Source organism: Crocodylus siamensis, chromosome 5 (genome assembly GCF_052110815.1).
Source record: "Crocodylus siamensis isolate JL-2025a chromosome 5, ASM5211081v1, whole genome shotgun sequence".
NCBI lineage: Eukaryota > Metazoa > Chordata > Crocodylia > Crocodylidae > Crocodylus > Crocodylus siamensis.
Window position 1 is genome coordinate 28,862,804 of NC_143399.1, and position 20,849 is coordinate 28,883,652.

Genomic DNA, 20,849 nt, shown 5'->3' on the forward strand with positions numbered 1-20,849 from the left:
GCCGCAGGCAGCAGCAGCAGCCAGCAGGAACTGGGGACCACCCACAGACACCGTCTGTGGTGGTGGCGGTGAGGGGAGGTGGGGTAGCAAATGGTGACCACCTGCAGATGCTTCTGTCAGCACTTCTGTCAGGGGGTGCACCACCAATCTCAGGGGGTGCATGTGTTCCCACATGCACCCCTATGGGTTGCCAATGCATATTGCCCCTGTCTGACCTGAGGCTGGGTCTGTCTGTGCTGCTCCAGCCACTTGCCTCGGTGACCTCGCTCAGCTCATTGTCTTGCTCAGGCCCAGGTACCATAGCCCCATAGGCCTCACGCCACCAACCCCTCCACCCCCATCTCAGTCCCAGGCTTCTGCCCCTCCTCAGGGGCTCACCACCAATTTGGTGCCTCTGCCATACATGGCCTACTCCCCATGCCCTCAGTGTCGCATGCATCTTCCTTATCACACTTGGTGGTGCTCCCCTGTCCTTCTCTCAGGGTTTCTCTGGGGCATGCCACTGCCTCTTCCTCGCCATGCTCAGTGGCTTTTCCAGATCCTTCTCCTGGGGTTGCAGTGGGTATGCCGCTCCCTTTTCTTTGCCATGCTTGGCAGTTTTTCCCAGTTCTCCTCCTGGGGTTACATGAGGGTGTGCCACTCCCTTGGCACATGGCACACTCTCCCCAGCAGCATCCTGCAGCATTCCCCCGCCTCACTCTCCTCTGCGCACCCCCCAGCTGCTATCCCGGCCTTCTTTTCACAGGCCCGTTCCTCTCTCAGGCCCCGCCCTCGCTCCCCATTGATTCACAGGCTCAGGCTGCTCTGAAAATATCATGCCTGAGCCTGCCAACCCAGTGTCCAGCCACAGCTGCCCCTCATCTGTTCTCCTGTTGTAAGTGATGGGGAGAGTCAGGGTGGGCTGTCTCTTCCCCTTTCACACTATGGGCACCTAATTTTAGGCACCCAAGATGAAAAGTTTCTGTATAAATTCCTGGTAGAATAGGATCCTTTTTAACAACTCAGAAAAATATTTATCCATATGACCAAGTGATTATGGACTTTTATTGTCAGAAAAAAGAAGAGCCTGCTAATAAATACCTTTTTCAGCTCCAATTTAAGTTCAGTATTTAAGCCCAGTAGAATAGGCTGCACCATTACAGAATAATGCACTAGGCGTTCTGGAGGTCTTTCCTCAAAGCTTTTTGTAATTCTGTACACAAATTACGTTCTCTTTCTAATAGATTCATAGATGTTAGGGTCTGAAGGGACCTCAGTAGATCATCAAGTCCAATCCCATGCCCTGGGAAGGAAAGAGCGCTGGGGTCAGATGACCCCAGCTAGGTGCTTTTCCAGTCTCCTCTTGAAGCCCTCCAAGGTAGGGGAGAGCACCACCTCCCTTGGAACCCATTCCAGATTCTGGCCACGCTTACTGTGAAGAAGTTCTTTGTAATGTCCAAACTAAATCTGCTCTCCATCAATTTGTGGCCATTGTTCCTAATTACTCCAGGGGGGAGGGCTAGTAACTAGAGCATCTCCTATTCCCTGCTGCCCTCCCCTGATGAATTTATAGGCATCCACAAGATGACCTCTCAGCCTTCTCTTGCGAAGGCTGAAGAGATCTAGGTTCCTCAGTCTCTCCTCATAGTTTAATTTATGTTAACTAAATCATTTGGATGCTTATCTTGCTGGTATTCTATGACCCCAGCTGACTTCCTGCCCCTCAGGCAGGGGGCTGGACTTGTTCTTTTGAGGTCCCTTCCAGCCTTAATGTCTATGAAATCTATGAAATTATGATTTAGTATGTTCTCTCAAAGTACATGGCAATTCAATAAGAAATATTAATTAGGAATGTACTACTTTGCTTAAAATGTTTCAGTGTCCATAAGCAATGAAAATAGTTAAATAATTTATGATAACCAAAGGTAGTTAACCAAAGACTGAGGCACTGGTGTCATCAGGAAGGCTTTGGCTTCCATGACCACAGCCCACTCTTTGGTGAGAGAGGCAGTGAGCTTCTGGGAAGGGACAGCTTCCACCTCTCTCCTCTGGGGAGGAGGCTCTTCTCAGCTAGACTGGCTGACCTGCTCCACCGGGCTTTAAACTAAGCCCACTGGGGGAAGGGCCACTGCTGGCCTGCTAAGCAACACTTGCAAAGCCAGCAGGTCAAGGCACTTAAGGGAGCCCACCCCTGCCCCAGCCCTGGAATGAACTGTAGGCAAGGTAAGGGCCCCCAAGGGGACACTTGCATACCTATACACAAATGCCAGGAGCTTGAGGAACAAACAGGAGAAACTTGTCCTGCTACTAAATGCAAATAACTATGATGCCACAGGGATAACGGAAACCTGGTGAGACTCCACCCATGACTGGGCCACAGGTATAGATGGCTACACCCTGTACAGGAGGGATCGAGTGGACAAAAGGGGCAGGGGCGTAGCTCTCTATGTCAAGGAAAGCTACGCGTCCCTGAAAGCCAACATTGGCACCCATGGTGGGCTTCCGTGTGGAACATGGCACAGGGGATCCTATGGTAGGAGTCTACTACAGACCCCCTATCCAGGGTCAAGACCTTGACCGGGAGTTTGCCAGGGAATTGGCTGAGGCCATGCGCTCCCGGTGTATAGTTGTCATGGGAGACTAACTACCCAGACATCTTGTGGGACGAACGCTCAGCCAAATCTGAGTGGTTGCAAAGATTTCCCTTGTGCGTGGATGACCTCTATCTGACGAAGGAAGTCTATGGGCTGACAAGAGGTAAAGGGCTGCTTGACCTGGTACTAGCAACCGGGGATGATCTAATCAGCAACCTAATGATTGGAGGAAAGCTGGGTGACAGTGACCACGAGCTGATCACCTTCACCATCCACTGTAAAGCTGGCAAGTCAGTCAGTAATACAGAAGTCCTCAGCTTCAGGAAAGCTGACTTTGACAAGCTCAGGAGGCTTGTCAGTGAGGCCCTAAAGGGCCACAACCCAAAGAGGAGGGGAGTTTAGGACAAGTGGTTGCTCCTCAAGGAAGCGATCCTGGATGTGCAAGCAAAGTCTATCCTGTCTCAGAGGAAAGGCAGCAAAAGGGCACAGCAGGCCCCTTGGCTCTCCATGGAACTAGTGGATCTCCTACATCTTAAAAGGAAGACCTACAAAAGTATGGAGCCTTCAATGTGATGCTGCAGCTAGTAAAGCGAGCAAAATGCTGGCTTCTCAAGCAAATCCCGGGATGCCATTCTCCCATTTTCTGCAGCCTTGGTGAGGACGCAGCTGGAGTACTGCGTCCAGTTTTGGGCTCCACAATTCAAAAAGGATGTGGAGAAACTTGAGAGAGTGCAGAGGAGAGCCACGTGCATGATCAGAGGTCAGGATAACAGACCTTATGACGAGAGGCTGAGAGCCCCTTTCAGCCCGAATGTCTATGAAAACATAAGTGTCCATAAAGGGTTATATACTCACATGGTTTACTTTGCAGACCAGTTGCTTATGCTCCTCCTGCCTCTCTCTCAATTCAGTTTCAAGATCTAGTATTTTTGTCTGAAGAGTTTGTTCCTTGGATGACATTTTTTCCATTTCTTCAGACACCTGTAATTATAAAGACAGAAGCTATACTGCTATATCTAGGCCTCCAATTAAATCCCTCAATAAACAAACTTTTAGAAAACTAGATCATCATTGCTAGATCTCTTTAATATTTATAATCTGTTAATAAATTTATAATTTGTAATCCTGTTATAATCTTTTGTCTAGCCCCTGCCAATTAGTACTTTATTGTACCTGAGTACACCTGGGAAACATTCTGTTGGAAAATGAAGTTGCAGTATATGGAAATAAAGTAGGGTCAATAGAAAGAAAAAAAGTAAATGTGATCTGAAATAAACTTTTTTTTTTTTTTTTTTTTGAGGAAAAAAAATCAGCGTGTCACTATTATTAGAATGCAGAGGACAAAAAATAACAAACTTGCACAGATATTTTATTATTGCCAAAAGCTATCCCTATTCTGCCCAGCTGTATATGAGTCTGGTTATTCAGTCTGGGAAGTCAAAGGCTGCCAGACGTGATAGTTACATCACTTCCTATGTTCTGTTGGCTATAAAACCTGTTACGTCTTCATCGCGCCAACTCAAAAGGCTGGTAAACTTAAGAACAATTTTGACCTTTCCAGTTATATTTTCAGATGTATTTTCTGATTGTTACAAAATAAAATTTCTTGTGACATAAGTTCCTACACCTCTTAGGCTTTTTGGTTTACTGCTTGTAGTGTATCCTTTCTGCATATGATTATGCAAGGAGTTATAAATCTGGAGTGTAGAAATCAGTAAAGCTTCAGCATCAAAGTCCTTGTGGCCTGCCTATTCTAAAATGAAAAGAAAATGAAAATTGGCAAGATGAAGCTTTTGATCAGAATCTCTCACTTCTGCAGATTTAAACACTGGATGGCTGAAGCCCTTTATGTGGTTTGAAGAAAAGCATTCCTTTGCATAAAGATAAATTCCCAGTTTCAATAAAGTCGGCAAAGTTCTGCCATTGACTTCAATAGCACCAGAATTTCACCCAAGGAGCTGAATCCTGAAATTCATATTTACTTGGGCAAAAATCTGTCTCACTAAAGTTCTCTCACATTAGCCCTTATATAAATAATATTCTGCTCATCTCTGGTCTAGTTTTCACACGTACTTGAATCCCTTAGCTTTTGGGGGTTTTTTTGTTTTTAATTTCAAACTGGGGAAATGGCAATCAAATTTAGAAATACATTACAGTGTTTTTACCATTTTTCTCCCTTCTTCCAAAGCAGCCTCCAGCTGTCTTGTTAAAGCACCATATTCTGTAAATTTCTCTTTAAGCTGCAATTCATTATGCTGAAGACTCTTTTCTTGGTTTGCTAGCTGATGTGCAAGCACTTCATTCTGTAATTCCATTTTTTCTAATTGTCTTTATGCAAGAGAAATACATATATGAGATTACGACAAGAAAAATGTAAAAATGAGAAGTAGTCAGTTACCAGATTTTACCTTTTAAGATCTTCATATTTCTTCTGAATATTCAAATTTTCCTCTTGTAAAGAATGACCTCTCAAGGAACTGTTACTGTCTTCCATCTGTGAAGATGATAATTCCACCCTATGAAATGGAGCTGGAGTCTGGACATTGTAAGCCAAATAAATTTACTGTTAAAATCAAATGAAACTATACCATCAAAGCAAGAGCTGGCTTACATTTTAAAGAAGTATAATACAACTAAAGCAGCAGACTAAAACTGTAAGTGAAGATTTATTATGGCATTATTGTGCAGCAGCACTAGTAGCATAACTACAGGTGGGCAAGTAGGTCACTAGCCCAAGGTACAGACTTACAAGAGGCACAAGAATGGCAGCTGCTGAGGCCACCACTGCTGCCCAGGACAAAAAACATCCTAGTTACATCTCCAAGGAACACTTCAGAAGAGCTGGCTGACAGATTTCAGAAAAGCAGTGAAGCATTGATATAAAAAAATAATTAATTTTGCAGAAAGATATGCTAGAGGGAAAAAAAAGGAAGAAAGTCAAACTGTTGCCCACTGAACCCTGAGCCTCATTAGGCAGTCAGTACTAAAACAAAATAAACTGGCCATACATCTGTGCAGATAGCCTCCAGTGTATTCCAGAGACTGATGCAGAACAGCCCTAGCATCTGCGTAGCTGGGAACATGCTTAGCCACAATGGAAGAATTCTCTTTTCTGGGAGGGTAACCTAGGTCATTGCTATTTTAAAGCAAGAAAAGGAAGAAGAGTCACTTCTGAACACTCTTTGATGGGTTGTCAAATTCTAATGTGCACCCACTCCCCTGGCCACTGGCCTGGGAACAACTCATTTGCACTTGAAAAATATGCTTGTGAAGACCACAGCAATTACATATATATAAGTTGTTAGAAAAGTATTTAACACATTTTGGTGTCTTTTGGTGCAATTTTTTACTTACAAAACAAGAAGGGAAAAAAGGCAACATACTGCAACTCCTAGCAAGTGATACATAATCCTATTTTGCAGAATACTGTGAAAAAGTGACAAACTATTTATCATAAACAGAATACTTACCTTATCTATTTGTAAATATTTTGCTTCTGTTATTTTGTTTTCATTTAAAGCTGTTTTGTATCTAGTTTTCAGGCCTTCTGCTTCCATTTGTAGTTTTTGTACCTATGATACAACATATTTTACATATATATGCAAGTAGTATTTCATCCACTCCCTTAAAACTGGAAGCATGCATGTCTGGCAGCAAAAAAACCCCCCTTTAATTTCTAAATTGGATCTTTGTTTTTCTATCACACTTCGTTACTACCTGCATTCACTCAGCGTATGAACAGACATCACATTTGTCCTGGGATCACACAGACCTACAAGTGTTCTCTCCCACTTCAAGTCCCTCTGAAGGATGCCAGATGAAATGTACTAGGGCTGTGTGAAACAGCACTGTTCTGCTTTGACTTCTGTTTTGATGGGACAGTGTTTTGTTTTGAGTTTCGTTTAGTTTTGAAAGCACTGTTCTGTTTTGTTGCATCAAAACTGTTTTACTGTTTCAATGTTTTGCCCATAGGCTATAATGGGAAAGCACAAAACTGCCTATAACTTTGTTACTTCTTGCCTGATTTGGATGAAACTTGCAAGGATGGTAGCCCATTCTAAGGGCATGAAGCCTGCCAAGTTTCAAAGACATAGATACAGAGGTTTCTGCAAAACTGCACCTCAAGTTGTTGACAAACAAACCTGTCATTTGCTAGCAGTGGCAGCCTCCTGTCATCCAGGAGGCAGATCCGGGGTCTGTACCCCTGGGAGGGCTGCGGGGCTCTGCTGGACTCCTCCCGGGGTGTGAGCCCCCAATCTGCCTGCCAGATCGTAGGACGCTGCTGCTGCCTCCTGGGACCTGTGGTGGGTGCAGCCTGCACCCAGTGCCGGGAAGATTGGTGCTGCCACTGGCCTCAGCTGGGTGTGTGGGTGGGCCCCTGATCTGCCTGATGGATCACAGTAGGCTTCTGCTGCCAGCTGGGACCAGTGCCAGCACCAGGAAGATTGGTGCTGCCGCTGGCCCCAGCCGGCAGCGACAGCATCCTGTCATTCGACACGCAGATCTGGGGGCCCATACCCCCGGGAAGGCTGGGGGATGTGTCAGAATCCTCTTGGGGGAGGGGAGGGGTGTGGCCCCGGGATCTGTGCTGGATGACAGGAAGCTGCTGCTGCCGGCTGGGACCAGTGCTGAAGCCAAGTAAGTTTGGCTTTGAAACTCAAAATGTTTCAAAACTTTTGAAATGTTTCAAGTGCCCTTGTTTTGTTTTGAAGCTGTTTTGAAGGCTTTTGTTTCATTTTGATTTTACTGTTTCAAGCTCGAAATGCTTCAAAACAGCTTCAAAACAAAACACCCAGCGAAATTTTGCACTGCCCTAAAATGCATTTTTCCCTGGGCACCCTGTTGTTGTCTGTGCAGTTATTGCAGTTCATTCCAGGGACAAGCCTGTTAAGCTGTGTGCTCTTGCTGGCCACCTCCTGGTGAATTAGCAGCAATGCAGCTTAAAAGGGCTATGCTTGTAAATGACTGTGCCACTCCTGTTTTGATACAGGCCAAACCCCAAGACAGTCCCAGGACAGCTGAAGCATCTGTTCAGCCTTACTCATTCTTCTCCCTTGCTCACTGCAAAACACATAACTGGGAATGCCTGGGCAGAAATCAGTACTACAGAAAAAGGACTGGGGAGCAGGGGAGGACAGAGGTATATAGTAGACCACAAACTGAATGAGTCCTTTGGAGATTGCTCCCTATTGCAAGCAATGCACTTTGCTCTTCTACAGATTTAAGCATCCAATACTGACTAGGTGGCCAACAAAATTTATTTATTTTTGAAGGCAAACAAACTATGACTTCACAACAATGCTCATATGGCCCCAAGACTTCCATGCACCATCTAGTAACCACAACGTGTGCACTCTTTATCTTCTGTACCAGACCACTCTGTCTTCTGAAGAGATTAGGTCAGTTAGGTGTAAGGGCCCCTCTATGCATGCATGTAAAGGCGCCATGGGATCTAATGTGCAATCCACATAATTCTGTGGATTGGCATGCATGCATGGCAGGAGGTACAACTGTGGTGCTGCACATTAGACCCCATCCCCGGTGCAGGGGGAGCCCAGGATCGTGATCCTAGGCTCTCCCTGCATTGGCTCCCATGGCTCCAAGCCCTGCAGCTGACAGGGTTCACAGTGTCAGCAGTGTTCTCCTCGCTGCCCCTGCTGTGAGCCCTGCAGCTGATGAGGCTCGCAGCAGTGGTTGCCTTCTCCCTGCTGCAAGACCCGAAGATGATGAGGCTCACAGTAGGGGCAGCACAGGGAATGCTAATGCCTTTGCAAGCCTTGTGAGCTGCAGGGTTGGCAGCAGGTGGTGCACCCCTGTGGTTGGGAGCCCCTCAGCTGATGGGACTCCCAGCCCCAGGGGAGCACTTGGCCACATGTTCAATTAATTGCGTGATTAGAATACGCTACAAAGTTATTAGACACTTTTTGTGGAATAACTTTGTAGCTTATTGATTGTTTTATCTTGCCATTAATGGATTGACTGTGTAGCCGGGTCACAACTTATGGTGTGATTGGCTGGTTAATCACACCTTATGTGTAATGCGTAGAGGGGGCCTAAGTGCTAGATATATTCTTTAAGATAAACACACAAAACAAGGCCCTGAGTTTTCAGATGAAGACCCTGAGTATTAAGTGAAACACTTCACTTACTTTACAGAGACTGTTCTATCATAAAATCTCATCTAACAAGGCCGAAAGTCTATGTAGCATTAACATATTCATTTAAAGACACAGACAGACTAAACAAAGTTCTCTGTGCTTATCATGAAAAACCCATACACTCTGAAACAACTCACATGAATCCATGCAGGCATTCTGGAGATAACTGCAGTTTAACCTGCAATTTACCTTATTTCAACTAGTAAATATAACCTGGAAAAGGTTATCTTCAAGCAACTCAGGTGTCTGAGACAATTGGCACTGATCCTGCAGTTCTAGGACAGATGGGCTACAAGAGTTTATAATTCAGGAAAGTATAACAGACACAGAAGCTATGCAGTATGTCAGAGAGGCCGATGAGAGACAGAAGACATGAGAGAGAGAGAGAGAGAGAGAGAGAGAGAGTGCGCACATGCCTACTGACTTAGAAAGCTCTGGGAAGCTGCAAGTACATGGGAGTGGCATGGTGGGACCCAGATATAGCAGCCTAGAGAGGATCCAGTTGGGGAAGTTAGGCAAAAAACAAAACCAAACCTCTCATGTGTAATTTCAAAGGATAAATTGGGTCTACAATGTTTAAAAATCTATAATAATAATAATAGGCTCATTCTGTCTGTCCGGAGCAACCAGAGTGCTCCGGACAGGTGGCAGGCTCTGCCCTAGGGAAAAAAAAAAAGCAGTGAGGGCCCCGGTGCTTCCCTCTGTGGTGGTGACACCCCTTGGGACTGCTGAGGCAGGATGGTGGTGGATGCTGTCTGGGGGGGTCCCCCTCAGCTCAGGGCCCACCAGCAGCTCACTCCCCATGATGAGGCCCCTTGCTGCTCCCCTGCCTCGGTAGAGCCTGCCTGTGTGAGCTTCTCCTGGGTCACGCAGCCCCTGAGCTGTGAGCGGGCCTGGTGCTTCCCTCCAGGCGGGGTGTTAGTTGCACATATGCAGCTTTAGCTCTCAGGCAGCACCTGCTGGATCTAACAGTGCATGGGGAACTGGAATCCCAGGTGTGTCCAAGCTTTGCAGGCTTCCAGCACCCCGTGCACCATCCTTGCCACCTTCGCACTGTCAGAGATCACCCAGGCTGCCCTGGGAAGTTGGCAGGAGGGACAGTGCCTGTCAAGGGTGAAAATTTTTTATTCCGTTACAGTATTCGGTCAAAGGATAACTAAAAATCCTATATTTAAAGAAATACTTTTGCAATAAAAATTTAATCACAAATATTTGGTGGGTTTCAGCTAATGTAAAAAAATTTCTTCTTCTTTTGGGACACCATGGTTTCATGTATTCCAGTTTCAAAGATATTCACCACCCTAAACACACAGGACAAATTCATCCGTGGCATAACAAATTTATTATTCATCAAGGACAAAATTAAACTTCCTTTAATGTCAAGGGAAAGTTTGTCTCAGACATGTTGGAACAAGTCCCAAAAGCCAAGACTTTAAGAACTGAGGTATGCAAATTTAAAGTCCCTAAATCTATAATCTGGCATCCACATATGTGGCATGATTTTCAAAGGGGCAGAGTACCAGAAGTTCCAGTTGAAATCTGTGACCACAGTTTTAAAGTTACGCAGCTGTACCCTCTTGTTCAGACAGTAGTAACTGAATTTCCATTTCTTATGTATGTAAATTATTTATAATTTAAGTTTAGATTTGGTTAGAGGAGATCTTATTGCAGAATGGGAAATTCTGTCTACAAAGATAACTGTGCTATGCATTTAAAAGACAGATTAATATTCAGTTAAAGTGTTTTTACAGTGAAACAATTAAGTATAACCCATCCAGGTTATTCCCATCCAACCTATTTCATGAAAATTATAGCAACAGGGTGCAGGGGGGCATGTGCAGGAATTTCATCCCAGCCTCATGTGGCAACCAGCAAAGCCCAGAGGCCTGGGAAATACCAGTACCCACGGTTCTGCTTTGTAGCCTGGAAGACAGCAAGCATAACTCTACACATCTCACCTTTTACTGGACCTTACTGAAGTATCAACCAGGAACAGAACCTGGGCAGAGAAAATGTTCTCGTTTTGGAATAAAAATAACCAACAAGAAGCAGAGGCAGATCTAGGAGAATTCAGAAACAGCAACTTGGACTGCAGGCGGTAGCTGAACCTCCTGCTCCCAGCTTCCCCTGCTCCTTACATCAGGGTGGGAAGACCATGCCACAGGAAGTCCATGAATCAGATAAGAATCCCCTTTGCATACCCTGCCTTCCCCTCTGTGCTCAGCAGCACATCCCTTGTCCACCCTCACCCACCAGTGCTTCTGCACCCAGATGCCCAGGGGTGCTCTGGAGCCACTCCTAACTTGCTCCAGCTGGGCTGTATGAGGAGCCAGACTCAGCTAGTCCCCAGCCACTGTTCCTGCAGCATGGTCTGAAAGTGAAGTGTGATCATGCTACTGCACTGTCTCTATAGCTGCCCCTAAGCAGAAGCAATTATAAGGAATGAAATCATAAAATTATATTAGTTATTTTCTTTTTTCTTCTCACTGTCTTCTCAATTTGCTGCAGTGAGAAAGGCCCTCTTTACAGGAAATATTTTGAAAGGGAAACTCTGACTATAAAACCAAAATGAAATTCTAATATAATGGCTTATTATCAACAATGGAGAATGAACTGCAGCTGTGTTGTGGGGGCAGTAAGCATGACTCATCTCTTCCCTCCCCAGATGAAGGATGTCAGCCAATGGCAGTTTCCATCTGGAGTCAGCCTAGCCACTGGCTTGAACTTGACCCTAGTAACTACTGAAGGTTGACTGCTAAGGAACCCGCTGCTTTCTATCTTAGAGCTGGCTAGGAGTTTTATTATGGCTCTCTGCTCCAAAGACTAGGCCTGCTGGTTATGTTTAAAGTTTGCAATAAAATTGTTCTCCGGCCAATAATCTAAAAATAAAAAACAGGATGAGTCAGGTTTGTCAATCTAATGCATCCTTACACAACAGAGCTATATAAAAAATCTCTGAATAACTGAAGACTTTTCTTCTCTGTCAGCAAAGTCACATACTACAAAGGGACTGTTAAGGAACATAAAAACAGATTTATTCACAAAGTATGCCCTCATGGATTTTTAGCTGGTGTTTTCCCAGCACATATAAACATATGTGCTGATATAAACATATGCCTGAAAATGGGACTGTTAAAACACTACTCGTTCCAAAAACCCCAAGGCTGTTGAAGCAGAGGTACTTACCTTTCCAATGCAAAACAACATTGGCAAATTATCTCACAATTTTATATTGGAGCCATACTTTTCACTAGAGCCTACTTAGCCCTAATCTCACCTATGCTTACTGAATAAACTCTATGAACATAAAAATGCTATTAGTTCTACTGAATGCAGTGAGAACTCAATTCAGTAAAAAACATAAGAAGGCAAGTTTGCAGGATTACTTTTAAAAACCAATTTCTGTTTCCAGCTGTAACTCTTTTGGTTACAACTGACCTATGCATTAAAAATAAGATTTACATCACTATCTCTAACTTGCTTACAGACAGAAAATGATTAAGTAGCACCCTAGGTCCATTAGTCACCTGAGTTCCATACTGCTCAACCAGGTTCTCCTGCTGTTTTGCTTTTTCTTGCAAAACTAATAGCTCAGCCTCAGCAGAAACAGTGTTGTTTTCCAGAACAGCAAGGGAAGCCTATATTAAAATACATAAAGAAAATAAGATTTATATTCTTATATTGTAGAAAATTATCAAACCAAAATACATTTATAAATCACTAGTGATTACACTGCTGATATTTAATTGTAAAGTTATCACACTTTTATATTTGGCATGGTAAGTAAGTACATCTGAAATCAATAACTCAAAGTGCGCTCTCTGTTACCATGCTTGGAATTTTAGTAAAAATTGTTTCAAATTAAAAAAGGTCATTTGGACATAAGTAATTGTATAGATAATTCTGGTAAGAAGAACATTTGGCAATCTTGTTCAGGAGTTATAGCTGAGCGATCCTATTTCTAGCTCTGCCTGCCTGACTTCCTGCATCAATCTATTGATATTCCTTTTTCACCAAATGTAGACATGGATTATAATATCTAATTCACAGAAGTCTTGTGATGTCTGGGATCATTTGATGGAAGGGCCTACCATCAAATGCATAGGATTACTAAAGGAGACCTTAAGATAATAAAAAACCTCTGATTAGCAAAAACTAAATTAGACCTAATTACCCTTTATTACTATCTCAGAAATTAAGGGGTTTTCAAAAGTGTAATAACAACACTCTACCTTTAATCTTGCATTTTCAAGATGAATATTTTCAGTTTCAGAGTTGACAGAATTAAGCTTTCCAAGAATTTCTTTGTTTGAAATTCTTCTGCGATCCTCTATGTTTTCCAGTTCCTCCGAAAGATTTGTGATCTGCCTTTATTAAACAGGCAAAAAACTTCTGTAAAACTTATACATGTTTTCTATTAACTTAATTTATTCAAATTTAAATTGTGCTCAATGTGTATTCCTTTTGCTCTTGTGCATTTTTTTAAAGGAACTTCTTATTTTTTTCATTCTCAATGTTTAGAGAAGCAATAGAGAGCAATATTTAGAGAAGTGGGAACTCATTTACCCTTTCCAGTAAATAGTAAGATAGAGTTAGTGGTTCCCAGACTTTTTAGACCAATTGACCACTGTTAACTTTCAAAATTTCTCATGGCTCACCATGCTCCTCTTACAATCAAATTTTCAATGAAGAAGAGATAGTGTTGGGTAGTGTAATCTTCAGACCACTTCCCATCACCTCATGGACCATGGCCTGGAAAGGATGTGAAACAAATGGGGCTCATGCAATTCTAAATAAGATGATTAGATGGAATGCACAGTCAGACTTCCAGGCAACTACAGGACTGAATATAGTCATACTATGTATGACACGGTGATACAGAACTTTAAGGGGATGATGAATCAATTAATAAAAAAGCCACCTTTAACTATTAAAGATAATAACAGGTTCTACTTAACTCTTCCCTATTTATATAATCTATTTTTTGTAATACAGTTAGATTGGACAATGAAAATTATTTTGATTTCTGGTTGTTACATGCTGGCATAATGCTACTGTTATCCTCTAACCCCCCACCCCAAGTTAAATTCCAAACATAGAAAAGTTTTAATTGAAAGTTTATTTTTACCCATTAAATATTTGAATGCACCTTTTTAACAGACGTTTTATAAAACAAACAGTCTGTATGAGCCCTAGCTTAAATGGATGGGCAGTCATTAGTCTACTTTGCAAATTTATGGAAACCTTGTTTAAACTACCATTCATATTTCTACCCATAAATATGTATAAGGGTATCTCTTTCCTTCTGTTTTATTACAGGGAATACTTGGGTAAATGTACACATCTGAGGGTAAATCTTCATAGAGAGCCCAGCCTGTAGGGGAACTGGCACAGTTCCTACATAACAAGATTGAGATAAAATACCAGGAACCTAGGTTGAGAACTTTTTCTATGCTGCTGTTGAGGAAAGCATTGACATTGGGGCTTGCAGCAGAGCATCACTGTGTTATCAGTGCTTACACAGGTCCCCATTAGCTATCCCCCACTGTAGCAGAACACCAAGATGTGTTTGCTCCTGTAAGGCAGAAGCAGCCTGGCCTGGGAGCTGTGTAGGCCAAGCAGACCTCTACAGTGGCCTGTGCGAAGCAGCTAGTATTTACTTCAAATTCATATTCAGCTGATTCAGAGGACAGTGATTCAATTTGGTGATTCCAATCACTGTCCTGAATCAATTCAGCTGAATCTGATTCAGACATTTGGCTACTTCCAAATGAGCTGAATCTCTGAATCAAACAAGGCCCATCCACTGCTCGCTCTCCCAGCCCCGTCAATGACTGCCCTGCCTGGCCCCAGTGTCCCAGCCCTTTGGGGGGGGGGGGAGGGAAGCCCTGCACTCACTGGCTACTGCAGCATCCAGTAAGCGCAGGGCTTTTTTTGCTTTTTTTTAAAGCGCCAGGATGCTGAGGCCAGGTGAGGCAGCTATTGACAAGGCTAGGAGAGCAGGTGGGGGTCAGGGGTTAATCAGGGTGGCTCATTAGTGCCTGGAGAAAGGGGCACACAATTTAGGTAAAACCCATAGTGCTTGAAGGGCACAGCTACCAGAGAGCAGAGAGCCCACAGCGCAGACTGCAGACTCTCTATATGTCTGAACAAGGGTGTTTGTGCCCAAAAGCTTGCCAAGAACAATTTTTCCAGCTATTCATGGCTATCTGCCCCTCAGGCACTATGGGCTCTACCTAAATTGTACACCTCTTTCTCCAGACACTAATGGGGCCTTCAAACCTTCCCTTACAGCCTCATCTTGTTCCTCTGGTATAAACAGTAACACAAAGTATAAGCCACTATGCTATACCTTAAACCTTAGCAATGCCAACAGCACCATGCCCCTTTATGGGGACAGACTTCCACCCTAGCAATGTGCCCCTAACCCAGTGTACTCCCTAGGTACCTGGGAGGCTTCTGGAGTCTTGCAGCACTTGGGTAGTATAGCAGGCAGCACCAGGTCTCAAGTAACTTCATCATGCAGGAGCTCCCCTGGCAGTTGCCAGAGAATGAATGGCCCTGCAAGCTCTGGACCTGGGTTTATATGTCCCAAACCTGTCTCCTTCCAATCATGTGATGCCAGCAGGTGCTGCCCAATTACCCCCTTAGGCTGTTACCCCAGCAACCTGCAGCTGTAGAGTAAATTTGTGCAAAGCTTCAGTTACTGATTTGATTTGGAGGAGATTTGGCAGGATCTGGCAGACCACAGACTCTATATATGCCTGAAGAAGGGTGTTTGTGCCCGAAAGCTTGCCAAGAACAATTTTTCCAGCTGTTTAGTTGGTCTAATGAAAAATGCCACCCAAAGAAGTCTGTCTGCCTATGTCCTTGCACCAACATGGCTGCAAACCACAAAACTGATAGCCATGAATAGCATTTGGGACAGAAAGTGCTGTTTACAAATGTGGATTACTCAGTTACACAGGAACTTGCTAAATCCATGTGAAAAAAAGGCCACTGTGTTTACATATCTTTCTGTTTCTTAAGGTCTAAATTCTGCCTAGATGTTAAAAAAAATGAGAATATGCATATGAAAGAAATAGAATTGTTCATATTTTTCACCAGTTCCAGTAGTATTCCCTGGAAGCATTACAATGATAGAAATTATTGTGATATATTATTTCATGGTAATTTGCAAAAAACACTTTTAGTAGTTTAACTTACTTCTTCAAGGTTTCAGTTTTAATCTCTAACACCATCTTTTCTTCTACAGCCTTCTCATGATAATTTTTCCAGACACTGGATGCTGAGAGTATCTCAGACAATTTGACTTCCTGGAACACGCACAAAATACAGATCATGTAACATAAGAACTCCTTTTAATTTTCACAATTTCCTAAATGCAAGAGATGCTTTAATATAAAGCCTTTTAAAACTGAGTCTCTGTAGTATAAAGCCATGTAAACTTTTGCCTGCAGTTATAAGATAAATTAAACGAAACAAAGCTTCCCATAAAATTTAAAAATACAAAATTCCAAAGACAGAATTAAGAGCCCACAGAATGTAGTCAGAATTATGACTTTATAGTGTTTACTAACTGCAGACTACAGCAAGACTTCAAAGGATGAGGCAGAAATGCTTTCTTAGAACAAAGATCTTTGACTGCTTTATCTCTGACCTCTCCTAGACATGCAGGTAAAGGCACAATGGGATCTGGTGTGCAGTCTACACAATTGTGCTTTCTGCCATGCCACATATAGTATGGCAGGGGGTGTGCTTGTGGGATCATGCATCAGATTCTATCACACATTGTTGCTGTGCAGGGGGAGCCAGGAATCACAGTCCCAGGCTCTTCCTGCACCAACAAGTAGCAAGCTTCCATGGCTGGAAGCCCCCTCAGTTGATGGGGCTCCCAGCTGCAGAGGCACACCATATGCTCCCAGAGCTGGGAGTCCCATCAGCTGATCCAGGCTCCCAGCCATGCAAGTGCATCTGACCACATGTTCAGTTAATGGTGCCATAGAAACGAGCCACAAAGTCATTACACATTTTTTGTGGAATAACTTTGTGGCTTATTCCTTGTTTTACGATGCTATTGATTGCTTTAACGTGTGGCTGGGTTACAATTTAAGATATGATTAACTGATTAATCACGCCCAAAGTATAACATGTGGCAAGAGCCTCTCTAACATGGTCAAATAATATTTGTTAAAAAGATTAAACAACAGTCAAAATAATTCTGGGTCAGCATATTCAAACAATGCAAATAATAAAAATGAGGGAGGCCTTTCAAATTTAGAACATGGAAGCTTAGCTGATGTCTCCTGGGTCTGGGGGTGCTCCCCAGTAGATCTGGAAGTGCTTCTGGTCCACTTCTGGGTCTGCTGCTGAGTGCACTGGGGAGCCCTTGCGCTCCTGTGGGATGCTCCACCTGCCCCAGCTTCGCAGCGTTCACAAGCCATGCCTGGTACCTCCAGGTATGTAAAAAAACATTTAAAGCTGTGTCTATGACCGAATCACTAATTCTCCGGATCAGCATCGAATCTTCAAATTTGGATTCGGCCAAATAGAATCGGGACAGTGATCTGAATCAATTAATTGAATCACCATCCCCGATTTGGGCTGAATTTGAATCAAAATCAAATATGGCCCATTTCACACACCCCTAATACAGCCCATTAAAATGAACTGCTTTGGAAGCTCCATCTCAAATGTTACAACAGGAACCCTCAAACTTGAGGATATAGACAAATCACATGCCTCACACACAATAAATGCAATGAAAGGATGCAATACATGTTTGAAAATAAATCAAGCCAACAAAGAAGACAATAAAAAAGCTAATTAGATCATGATACATTAATTGGCAAACATACTATAGCAGAGTGGAGGCTACCTTTTTGGCAGGCAGGCTGTAAACTTGCCCTAAACCTAAACCCAAAGCCTTCTCAAGTGCCATTTCAATCCCCTTCCCTTGTCCAATTTGCTGCTTGTCTTCTGCTTCCTATCATACCTGCCACTGTACTGCCTGTCCCCTCCCTGATCTACCGCATGTCACATGCAGAGACTGCACATGCCCCTTGTGGCATGTATGCCGTAGCTTGGCCACCATTGCTACAGCATTATAACATCATTTTAGACCCATCAATTCTATGAGATTCTGTGGTCAAAACATATTCCTATCTGTTGGGAAGAGCGATGGAAGGTATTGACCAGGCATTATATGCAGCAAAAATGGGCTATTTATGGCATTTGGAGTTATAATCCACCAACTCCAAAAGGATTTTTTGGCAAAGCCCTGATTCTCTAGGCCTTTTGAAGTGTCTAAACTGGGAGGAAGGGGGGTGGGCACGGGCAGGGAAGCAAACAACTCTCAGCTAGATCCCAGAGACATTCTAAGAGAATTCTACTTATGCCTTCAAAGTGTTATCAAGCTCAGGGGAAACAGCTTGCAAATAGACATTTGAGCACCTACAAAACCTACTACCTGCTAGATATATATTAGAAAAATATGATGTTTGAGAAATAGAGAACTAAAACATCAGAACCCCAAATCAGCAATTTAATCTGCATGGGTAAACCTCTCTGTTTAGGCTGAGCTCCAGTAACTTCATAGCCTGTTCACTCAGATCAGGATCAGGACCCAACTACAAGAAAAGAAGCTTCTCCCTCAGGTCTCAGGAATTAAAGGCATCAAACCCAGCAGCATTAACCGGACCTGTCTTGAGGAAAGATCAGATCTCCTACCACACAATTACAAAGTGCACAAGCACGTGGTTCTAGTTATTCACTAAATTAACTCTAAATATTTTAGGTAAAAGACAGACAGTGAATCTAGCCATAGTTTGTCTGTCACCAATTTTAATGACCTTTTCTAAACTGGGAAAAAAATTAAAAGGTAGAAGTGCAGCATGCAGTCACTTATTATTATTCTCCAAAGATGAGGTAATCATACTGGTGGATTGTACTGATTACTTAAAACCAGTGTTCAGTTATACCAACACAGCACTTACTCGCTCTTTAATTTTGGAAGCTACATTTTCAACAGCTGCTTCAGAATGGTCAGCTCTTTGTTTCTGGACTCTGGTTGCTTTTTTCAGGGCGTTCTTCTTCTGTTCACTTGTCTTCTTTAAAGCTAAGATCTGGTGTTTGTGTTCTCCAATTTGAAACTTCCACTCAGTTATTTTCTTTTCAAGGCTCTGCAGTATAATTAAGCAACAACTCATTTCATATTATGAATGTTATACGATAGATTTTGATTTGCGTATCATAATTATACGTAGGAGAAAGACTCAGGAGTTCCCAGTATCTCAGATCCTTGTACAAGTATTACAGCAGGGACTGCAAAGAAAGGGACAGCAGGAACAGAGTAGTAACAGAGGTGTGAGTGGATCTATCTATTACTAAAACATGCTCCTGGAATTGAACACGAGAATCTCCACATTTCCCCTCTTTTGCCAAAAAACAACTGAAATCCATTAGAGAAAAAAAGCATCATCAGCTACTCCACCTTTCAGGGCTAGTTCACACAGAAAATAGCAGCTTAATATCAATACTGATTTCTCCAGTAGTTCAACTGGTAGAGGTCTGTGCATTGATGACAAGCTGGAGATCCATATGGTTTCACAGGAAATCCTGGTTGATTTTCAGTTTGTTTTGGTAAAAAATAGAAAATTACTATTTTTAAATGTTTAAAAGAACACAGTCTAGCACTCAAAAGTTAGGGAAGACCAGGATCCCCTTGAATACCTGCATTATTATACTAATCTTTACTTAGATGGTCACATACTATTCTGTCACAGGACTGCTGCCATTCGGTAAATGAAATGGTCCTGGTCAGGACTGGGTAGGGAAGAAGGCTGCCTGTACAACCTTCCTTTGTATTACAAAAGTTAGGAGCAGTTTACTAACTGAGGCAGAGCATGGTCTCATGCGTTCAATCCTGTTCTGGCTGTTGGGAAAACAGCATTTGATCATATAATTAATCAAGACTGTATCATTATGTCTAAACACATGAGAAACAAATTAACATTACAAGGATAAACTTAATTCTGGCATTTCCTAACTTCTGAATGTCTTTCTTTAAAAGTACGGTGATTTCTGTGATAGTCTTGGAGACCCCTGCTACATACTGAAATCCTATTTAATTACGTATATTAGAAGAACATTAAAGTCACAAAGTATGATCATTACAAAATCATTTTATTGCTAAATATTTCCATCTATTTGGATTTTTAAACCAAACTGTTCAGCATAGCATCTCACCGCCTACCCCAGTCCTGCAGTTTACATTTGTTTGCCTCCATATCATCTCTACAGATGGCAAAGGAAGATGACATTATATATTAAAGCAAAGTACAGTGACATTCAGGAAAGACAGCAATCACATGCATGCTTTCAGTCAGCTTTAAAAAGGACCTCACACACAATTCTGTTTAGTATACTGCAAATCCCTGATGTTACCAATAACTATAAGCATACAACTATTTCCATATGAACAATCTTAAATCTCTGCTAATGTTATTCAGTTTTTCCACCACCCAGTGAAACAAACATATCAGTTACACATAACATATAAAATACTTTTGGGGCCCTGTTAGTTTAATACATAGAAATAATTAAGGTCTACAGGAATATAAACTAGGCATTGAGCCCTCTCATGCAAGCTTAGGCTGACAATCCTTGTAATGTGTGTTCTTGATATGACGGGCCAGAGGCCAACAATCCATAGAGAGGTTTTTTTGTTCACAATAAGAGTTGTGTTGTACCCATACAATAAGAGTCATAAAATGCCCATATTCTGCATGTGGGGTAGATGCCTGTCAGTTCAGATATACCAGAGACAATGTGTGGCTCCCAAAACTTATCTTTGATCAATATAATGGTCTGTGAAGTCACCATGAGTCAGATGGTTTTGCATATGGAAGACAGCTCCAGCTTGTTGGGGTGGAGCACACCCCACACTAGTGGAACACACTATTTACTGAAACAGATGGATCAAAATAATTCAAAAGTGTGTGTGAAATGAAGCATTCTGCACTTACTTTTCTTTACTGTTTAAAAATGTGACAGATGTGATAATACCTTCAGTGAATGAAGGAAATTTTGGAGAAGACAAAAAGTTCAGATGTAGTCA

The 20,849-nt window shown here is 42.6% G+C and overlaps 1 protein-coding gene across 1 annotated transcript in view; it reads right to left on the minus strand.

The window, feature by feature from the left end:
• ODF2L (outer dense fiber of sperm tails 2 like) overlaps positions 1-20,849 on the minus strand; it is a 61,371-nt gene that overhangs the window by 11,534 nt on the left and 28,988 nt on the right. Inside the window, exons 9-16 of the mRNA XM_090048518.1 lie at positions 18,727-18,912; positions 15,938-16,047; positions 12,964-13,099; positions 12,259-12,369; positions 6,044-6,145; positions 4,982-5,109; positions 4,739-4,901; positions 3,429-3,554 (exon numbers count right to left, since the gene is read on the minus strand). Coding sequence (XP_089904644.1) covers positions 3,429-3,554; positions 4,739-4,901; positions 4,982-5,109; positions 6,044-6,145; positions 12,259-12,369; positions 12,964-13,099; positions 15,938-16,047; positions 18,727-18,912 — 1,062 coding nt within the window. The remainder of the gene's footprint in view (positions 1-3,428; positions 3,555-4,738; positions 4,902-4,981; positions 5,110-6,043; positions 6,146-12,258; positions 12,370-12,963; positions 13,100-15,937; positions 16,048-18,726; positions 18,913-20,849) is intronic.